The sequence below is a fragment of the Geosmithia morbida genome (genome assembly GCF_012550715.1).
Source record: "Geosmithia morbida isolate 1262 chromosome Unknown scaffold_7, whole genome shotgun sequence".
NCBI classification, from domain to species: domain Eukaryota; kingdom Fungi; phylum Ascomycota; class Sordariomycetes; order Hypocreales; family Bionectriaceae; genus Geosmithia; species Geosmithia morbida.
In genome coordinates this window covers 418926-428405 of record NW_023336194.1, presented here as the reverse complement: position 1 = coordinate 428405, position 9480 = coordinate 418926, and the positions used below count along the sequence as shown (strand labels likewise).

At 51.4% G+C, this 9480-nt stretch overlaps 1 protein-coding gene across 1 annotated transcript; it reads left to right on the top strand.

The window, feature by feature from the left end:
• Positions 1-6531: 6531 nt before the first annotated feature.
• Positions 6532-8081, top strand: GMORB2_6971 (guanine nucleotide-binding protein subunit alpha, other; the record flags this gene model as incomplete). Its single annotated transcript, XM_035468936.1, has 5 exons — positions 6532-6658; positions 6741-6925; positions 7103-7260; positions 7330-7588; positions 7737-8081. The coding sequence occupies 5 exons, from the start codon at positions 6532-6534 to the stop codon at positions 8079-8081; spliced, it is 1074 nt and encodes a 357-aa protein (XP_035321316.1).
• Between the last annotated feature and the right edge of the window lie 1399 nt (positions 8082-9480).

The following is a 9480-nucleotide window of genomic DNA, read 5'->3' as shown; positions in this document are numbered from 1 at the left end:
TCCTTCTCCTTCTGACAAGTTCGACCAAGTTTGAGCTTGAAAGGCAAGGCAAGTACTAGCCATTTGGTCATTCTTCCCCCCATCTTGGGACAAGTCTTTTCCTTCTTCAGGTTCCATGTCAGATGCATGCGAGAAAGCAAGAGCTCTCCTTGCTGGATCAGTGCGGAACTGCCGATATATATATAGTTCGACTACCTCTACTCCGTCATCTGTAATCTGTATGCCTTCACCAGAGTACTGATACATCTTTTCCAGTGTTGTCTACCTGGACCTCTGTGACCTGACCGTCAAATACGAATGCAACTGCCGATAGCGAACTTGGTAAACCCGTAACATGGATTTGCCCGTACACGTAAAGTTCTACATGTATAAACGTGCAGCACGCACGAGCAGCACGCACGAGCAACAAGAGAACAACGTGGCTTACCCCTGCCGAGAGCAATATAACGCCTCTGCTTCGTTAATAACACGACGGATATGTGTACGGGCTTCCTGTCAACTAGTTTAATTAACTTCCGACAGGAGGTGTGCAGGGTTATCTTGCTTGTTGGGTTCCGGGTCCTCCGACCAATTACTCATAGTTATTTTGACTTCTCATGTAGTGAGTATCACTACTCCGTACCCGGTACAGAATACAGAATACAGAATTCAGATTATAATACATATCCGTATACTGTAATACATTACTGTACAATTCTACAGCCCACATAAATCATGACGGGTCATATTACTACGCAGAGGCCAGGAAGAGGTCTTCTCGACGCAATTACCAGTAGCTGTGATGACAAGTCTGTTGACATTTTGACGACGATATACACCCCTTTCGAAAACCACGTTGCCGTTCTTCCATGTGCACATCCTGTGGACCTGTGGAGCAGACTAGGTCTTGGACGTCGTATTGGTCATCACTCTCGTACGAGCAGGTGACAGTGAATGCTGCTGCGGAGTTGGTGATTATCTTGATTGCCGTATGAGGGAGGATTACACGCTATCGCTCATGAACGTACGGAGTAGTAGCATCGCAAGTCATCCGTACGCTGGAAGTCGTACGCAGCGGCCATCCCTCCTCCCCCCTCCCCGCTTGGCCGGGTATAACCGGTCTCGTTCACTTGGCGGGTTGAACGTGTCCCGTCGCCAAGATTGGAGTTAGGCAGGAGGAAGAGAAGAGAAAGATGTCTGTCGCGCCATTTGCTAATTCCCGTACAGATACGTACACTGCGAGGATTGGTAGCGTATAATGGCAAGTACACGTACTCTAGCACCGAGTACATGCATCATCAAGATGGGAAGAAGGGACTCACTCGTTGCCAATTGGGGAGGAAGAGCGAGAGCGAGAGGAGCAAGGATTGGATGCAAGTACAGGATTTGATATTACCCGAGCATGACTTGATATGTAGATCAGATCACGACTCTTCTTCTTCTCCTTCTTCTTCTCTTTTTCCTGTTTACATCTCTGATGGATCGGGGAACTCTCTGGACTGAGTTGTGAGCTTCACCTGTACAGAGCGCGCGACAAGGCAAAGCAAGGAATGCGGTGATACAGCGATAAGGTCATGCTGGCTAACTGTGCATGGGAGTACTGCGGAGTACGTGTACTACAGAGTACGTGTACGACAGAGTACGTGTACTACAGAGTACGTGCACTACAGAGTACGAGTAATAGTATCGTACTTATCCGTACGAGTGTAACCGTGCGTGGTCAGTATCCCGATAGTTGAACGAATTTTGCGCGATTGCCTGCTCAAACAAGTCTTGTGCTCCGTTGGATGGTTGACAGTTGTCAACCACCGCCCACTTCGAGTCACAAGAAACCTCCCCTGCCCTGACTGAAACATGAGCCTCCGAGGGGAAGGGGGGGGGGGGGGGGGGGGGACATGGGTGTAGAGGTAGCGAGAAGTATCGATACTCTACCGCAATAGAGCCTAGAGCTTCTTCGGAGAGGACAGCCGGGTTTTGGGTGGAGCATTACCGGGCAGACGAGAAAGGAAGAGATTTGGAAGGAAAGGGAAATGCATCTATCGGGGGGTTGGGTTGGGCTGGGTTGGGTTGCGTTGCGTTGGGTTGGGTTGGGTTGGTTAAACAATAATCGGTTAGGACCGACGGTCACGCAGAGGAGCTACGGGAAGTACATGTGTAATATATTGATATATGTCTGTATGGGAGATGGGAGACTAAAAGGAGAGCTGTTCAGAAAAAAAAAAAAAAGTTGTGCATCTTTTGTTATTTTGCTGTTACTGTCATCTTCACATCTTCTCGCTTGCCTTCTCTCGGCCTTTCGATTCCCGCCCAGTCCAGTAGATTTTCTTTTCTTGTCGCATATCGTCATGGCAATCAGCCGGACCGGACCCTCCTCCCCTGAACCAACTGCCATTGAAAGTTGAAGTCTTGTCTGCAACGTCAGCAGGTGCCGACCCACGATGCCGCGAGATTTGTTGAACGACCCCGGCCTGTCACTGTCAGGTAGACTTATGCATCAGGGGATCAAGTATATGATGATATGCTGATCTGATGGGTTGGGGGTGGATTGGAGGGGGAGGAAAACAAGCAATACGGAGCAGAGAGGACTGCATAATGCGTGTCCGTGTCCATCTACGAGTACATAATATTATATATGTACGTTGTATATAAAAAATAAAAATAAAAAAATTCATCATAAAATATATATCCTGTGCGTAGTTTCAATAGGTGGCAAGGTGTCATCTACGAGTAATAAAAATACCGGTATCGTTCACGCTCGTCATTGATTTTAGGGAGGGGGGGGGGGGGGTTAAAGCAAGGCAGAGCAGGGCAGAGCAGGGCAGCACAAGGGGGAGAGGGTCAAAAGATGTCCCCGAAGATGCCCCCCCTTCCCTCCCTTCCCAAATTGGGATTTCCACGTCTCTTTTCATTCCTTGGCGTCCTGGGCCGTTGCCAAGTTATCATGTGAAGAAGAGGAGGAGCAACCCGTGGTGAAATGTATGTGTGGGTACCGTTTAAATTCATATTGCATTACGACTTTGGTCGAGAGGCCGAGTAGGAGGTGTGGTCTTGCGGGTTGAACCCTGCTCCGTGGTTCGAACCCTGCCCTCCGACTAGTAGAAGATGAGTTAGCGAGGACGCCAACAGAGGCTTTTTCTTCGTAGGAAATCTGTCGGACCGCTCCCGCGCTCCAACCGACGGGTAGGGAAAAGAAGAGAAGGGAAGAGATTGAAGAGGGGAGGAGAGGATTGAAAGCCCCAAGGCTGATCAGCGCCGCGTCAGGAGGACGCCGCCGGTAGCAGGCCTTCTACATGTGGTACCCTCTCTCATCTCTTCCTTGCCTCCTCTCTCCAGAGAGAGCGATAATAATACGAGTGCAAGGGACGGCCTAGAGGATAGAGTCTACAACTAGAGCCAGCAGGGGTTCGTTCCTTTTTCTCCTTCTTCTCCTTCTTTTCTTTTTCTCATCACGTACGGGGGGGGAGTATGACCGCTACGGAACAGGTAAATGGCGCCTTTTCTTCTCTCTCTTTTTTTTTCTTCCTCTCCTCCCCCCCCCCCCCCCCCTTCCCCCTTCCTTTCCCGTACTGCGTGTACTATGACTACCCTCTCGTTGGGCTATATTTTCAGAGCGTTAACTTGAGCCCTTGTCGTCGGAACAGGGGCTGATACGGGCCTTGCTCGAGGGAGAAGCAGAAGAAGAAGAAGAAGAAGAAGGGCACCACATGGCAATGATGCTCGATCCCTGTCTGATTCCTGAGCTGTCAACCGAAGAGAAGCAAGGGGGTGGTGGTGGGTGGTAGGGTATCGGGAGTGGCGGAGTCACATCAGTCCGGGTATACGAATCGTCCTGGAGTGAACTGCATGTATGCATATAGCCTACTGACGGAGAGGAAAGGGGGAGGGGGGGGAGATGCAGCAATACAGCAACCGAGGATATCGATTGATTGTACCGATGTGTAACGATATGGAAGTGCATGTATATGTATATAGATATATATATATATATATATATATATATATATATATTAAAAACATATGTGTATGTGTGTGTGTGTGTGAGGAGAGCGTCTTATGGTCAGTACATGAATTGATGCAGGTACAAGGGGACCTCGCCCACTACGAGCAGTAGCAGCAGTAGCAGCAGTAGTAGTAGCGGAAATGCATGCGTGACGTGTTTTGCGTTCGTCCGCCATTGCATCAGCAGCCAACTCGTGGCACTATGCCGCATGCATGTCAGGTGCGTTTCGTCTGACACGACCCTGTTTCAGGAATATTCTCCCTGAACCGAGGGGGTGGAGAGGCTTGCCAGAGTCTAGTGGCACTAGCAGCAGTCGTAGTCTACGGGAAGGGGTCGTCTGTATTATTCCGTATCTGTACAGCATATCAGGTACGAAGATTGCAGAGTGCACGAGGTCAGGTATCGCCTAGCATCAGCGTGCTCGTACAGTGGTGCTAGGCCGTCGGTAATACACCGTTGGTACGTTACTTGTCTGGCAGGTGTACGGAGTGATGGCGATACCATACCGTATGTCTGTCTGTCTGCACAGCAGACCCAGCAAGATGGTCAAAGTGCAGGAAAAAAGGGGGGAGGGGGGGATTCGCACCCGTACGTGCGCACAACGTCATTACAGAGTGAGACTTGTCACTTGCAGCAAGAAACGTGTCGATGGGGCATGAAAGTGGTTATATATGTATTCTCCGTATCACATTCGAGTTATTACATGTACAATCATTTCTACGAGTAATACGTATGTCATCATTACGTCTAATCTCGAGGCTGTGCCGTGGCATTCTACCTAGATAATGTATACGCATGTACAGATGTACAGATTGATGATGCGCCGTAGATGTCTGTGTCGATACGTTGCATGCACGTACGTGCTCATAATCCTCTGCTTTGTGCCTAATTGCACTCGGACCCCCGAGGACTCCATCCCCCATCCCGGTAATGGACGAGGACCGTTGGGGTTGGGGAAAGGCACCATCCCAAATCATGCCAAGGTCCACCATCTGCAGGGGAGGAGCGGCGTATTACGGCCCGGACTCGACGTTTCCATGCTCGAGGCCATTTCACGTCTTACACTGCAGCAAGACACTGCAGCAGAGACGGCTCTGGCTGCTGGCACTGGGAACGTGACAGCCATCAATTTTGACACCTGTGCAGGGTCCTATGTGCAGTCTGTGTGATCTGTACATGTAGGATGATACGTGCTCATACGGAGTCGCGGACTGTAGGTAGATTCCATGCTGCTACCAGTTCGTCCGTCCATGCCACGGGATCTGCGGGCTACTAGTAGACTGACCTTTCAGTTCACCGTAGTGCCACTCCCTTAGTGCAGACAGTCTACGGTAGTGGTGGCCCTAGTGTATCTACTCACGAGTGCTCCGTACAGTGACCCCCCCCTCCCCCCCTCCCCCCTTCGGCTCCTCCCCGGGCCCCCTTATTTTGAACTCGTACCGGACGCTAAATATGCTGTGCTGTGCTGCTATGCTGCTAGCAGCACTAGTATGGATCGGTACATGCATGTAGTAGCAGCAGTATTACTCATGATACGCCATCACAGCCATGGCGAATGGGAGATGGGAGGGATATCGCTGTATCCAGTATTATTACTCATCTCCACTTCCCTTCCTTCCTCCACTTCTCCAGAGCTTACTCGTACGAGCTCGTTGCTGTTACTCGTAGCGGAGTCGCTATTCCTCCCAACTTTTTTTTCTTCTGCCCCGTCCATTACTTCCTACCCGTACTCCGACCCGTACTCCGTACGAGTGCATTAGACAGGAGAGAGAAACGCATCAAGGTACGAGGACGCTGTACCCGTGTACTTCTCTCGTAGGAGTTTTTCCTGTCCGCCCGTTAGACCGGGTGTACCCGCAGTCCGCTGCCGCAGAAAGCCTTGGCCCTTCCTCGCGCGCCACACACACACACGCACACGGGCCTCCAAGGGACCCCCCGAGGGATCCCCCCCCCCCCCCCCCAAGGTATTAATACTAGAACGACAAAGGACAAGTGACATCTGACCAAGGCTCTCTTCCCTCCGAGGCCGACACATCCTCCCAGACAAGGTAGGGAAAGAAGGGCACTGTTTCGTTTTCTTCTTCATACCTTTCTTTCTTCTTTTTTCTTTCCCTCCCGTTCATTTTTCCCTTTCCTTTCCTCCTCTCCCGTTTCGTTCCCCTGCATCTATACCCATATAGACATCTCGACATAAACGCTGCTTATCCTCAACCACACAGGCATTGTGCAACACCAATCGCACGTCCCTCTGCCCTCCCGAACCCATTTCCAACCGTCTCCCAAAGCAAGGAGTGTCTGTTCAACAAAGCCCACCTCGTGGTCCTCCTCGAGAGCTGTACTGCTGCTGCTGCTGCTGGCCACTGCTACCCACGATTCAGGTAGCAACCGTTCACCTCCCGTGTCTCAATCCACCAACACGCCCCTACACGATCCCGTCTTGTGTGCGGCCCGAACATCGCATACGCACGCCAACCCTTCCCGCGCGCGCGAAACTTTCAGACACCCCACACCCCTTCCCGTAACCGACATCCCGTCCCACCACATCTTCCTACATGCCCTCCATGTGCTTCGGTGCTCGGGCCAAGGGCGACGGCGGCTTGGGTCGCTCCCGAGACATTGACAAGCAGCTTCGCCAAGATGAGAAGAAGATGGCTAAGGAGGTCAAGCTCCTCCTGCTAGGTATGTCGCGCTCGGTGGCCTGACCGGTGCCGGATGACCGCCGGAAACGCATACTGACAAGTATCAACCCACCACCCTCTAGGCGCTGGCGAGTCGGGAAAGTCTACCATCCTCAAGCAGATGAAGCTCATCTATGCCCAGGGCTTCAGCGACAATGAGAAGCTCGAGTGGAAGCCCGTCATCTTTAGCAACATTGTCCAGTCCTTCAAGACGATACACGGCGCCATGGTCGAGCTCGAAATCGACTTTGAGAACTCGGAAAACGAGGTATGGACCGGGCTACACACTACACACCCCCCCCCCCCCCCTCTCTGTCCCTTTTTTTCGAGGCCGGACAATCCTACATACGCGCGCGCGCGCGCGTAGGGAGGGCGCATATGAATATGTGAACTCGGCTTGACTCGTCTCGGTCATCCATCGTGAACAATGGCTGACGTAGTGCAGAAAAACATGGCACTCCTCCTCGTCGATCGCGAAATCTGCTCAGAGGAGCGCATGCCGTCGGAATACCTCGACCCTATCAAAGCTCTCTGGGAAGATGGAGGTGTCAAGACGGCCATATCCAAGGGCAATGAGTACGCGCTGCACGACAACCTGGGATAGTAGGTCCCCCCCACCCCCCCACCATTTGCCCGTCTTCTTTTTCGTCTTTCTTTAACAAGTGCTCGCAGCTTCGTTCAAGATCTGGACCGTCTCTGGGACCCAAACTACGTCCCCAACGACCAGGATTTGCTCCGCTCACGGTTACGGACTACGGGTATCACTGAGTCGAGGTTCGACCTCGGCCAATTGACATACCGCATGTTTGATGTCGGTGGCCAGAGGTCAGAACGGAAGAAGTGGATCCACTGCTTCGAGAACGTCAACTGTCTGCTGTTCCTCGTCGCTATTAGCGGATACGACCAATGTTTGGTGGAAGACAAGGATGGGGTACGTTTGGCCGTCNCCAACCCAACCCAACCCAACCCAACCCAACCCCAGATATGGCCAGATGAGAGGTGTTGGCAGCACTGGCACGCTCGGGAACGATGACGACAACAGGTCAGATGAGACTCGAAGCTAACCTCGTGCACCCCAGAACCAAATGAACGAGGCCCTGATGCTCTGGGAGTCGATTGCCAACTCTCACTGGTTCGCTCAGTCGGCTCTGATCCTCTTCCTCAACAAGATGGACCTCTTCCGCGAGAAGCTGCCCAAGAGTCCCATTGCCGACTACGGTTTCACCGACTACCACGGCCCCAAGGACGACTACAAGTCGACGAGCAAATACTTCCTCGACAAGTTCCGGGCGCTCAACCGAAATGTCGAAAAGGAGATTTACGGCCACTTTACCAACGCCACCGACACCAACCTCTTGAAGATTACCATGGGATCTGTGCAGGACATGATTATTCAGCGCAATCTGAAACAGTTGATTCTGTAAGGGAAATCCCCACGACAGCCCGTGGTCCCTCGGTTCCTCGTCCCCCCCAACCCCCCCCAACCCCCGCTCTTCTCCTATCACTCTTCTCTCGACGACATGCGATATACATCTTATAGCAACGCCAGAGGGGATCAAGGGGTGGGAAGGGAGGGAGTGAGAGGGGGAGGGGGAGGCGGGGATTCGAGGATCTCCGCCGAGCATCGTCTTTCCTACCTCGCCCTCTCCCCCCCCCCACCCCCCCCCCTCCCCCCTCTCGCTCCCTCTTATACGTAAACCCAGGCACATACCCACGGCACTGACAAACATTGCACCCTCCCTCATACCCTCCTTTTCCCTCTGTTTAATTCCTTCGTCATCCTCTCTTCTGCCTCAATTCTTTACCCCCGTTGTGCGCATTTGTCTTATTGTTGTCGCTTTTTTCTGCCTTTCTAGTTTCCAGCCCAGATTTCCCGCTCCAGGGATGGCACCATCGCGTGAGTCGAGGCGCTGAACCACCATGGCCCTCCTGGCTCCTTCGAAACTTGCTTTTACTCTCATCTCTACCGGAAAGAGGTCAGGATGGCCCCTCACTTTGGCGTGTATATCACTTCTTTCCGCCACTCCTTCAGCTTCTTCTTTCCTCCTTTTTTGCCTCCCACTGACTCGATGAGAACCCGGTGATACAGCCTGTGATTTAGGCTCTGGATGTTCTTCTCGATCCTCTGTCCATACGGGAGGGACAGCCTTGGGGGTTAAATGTGCGATGCGAATGTGTCTTTTTTCCTGAGTTCTATTACCCATTCTGTTTGTTACTTTCTTTTTCTTGCATATCTTCTTTATATGTATATATATACTTTTTTTTTGGATTATTTCTTTTTTTACAATTCCTCAGAGGAATTTAGTCCTCTCTCTGTCATAATCTTCAACACGGTCAGAGAAGAGGAATAGACAAGAAGGAGAGACCTATGTCAGAAAGAAAGAAAAAAAGAGATATAGAAGATGTACCGCCCTGCCATGGATGGACTACTGGGATTTTTTCTGGGACGAAGAGCTGAGAAGGCAGCGCGTCACTTTAATGAATGATACCTTGAAGCGTGATACCTTGAAGCGCTCTCGTTCTTTATTTCTCCGTGCTGATACCTCGACATGTCTCTCTGAAGCGTGTGATGGGAGACGATGCAGGACGTCTAGAGAATATTTGTACATGTATGCAGTTCAGCGTCAGAGTGTAATGATGGACGACGGCTGTAGATTATCGTATTACGGAGTATGGGAGTACGCAAAAATATATATATATATACATATGACGGAGGTAGGGGGGAGTATGGGAGTATGTAATCTGTATAATGATGCCAGCCATATTCAGCTGATAACCGAGACTCCAGGTCCGGAAGTTCCTCCCTCTCTCCCTCTCCCTCTC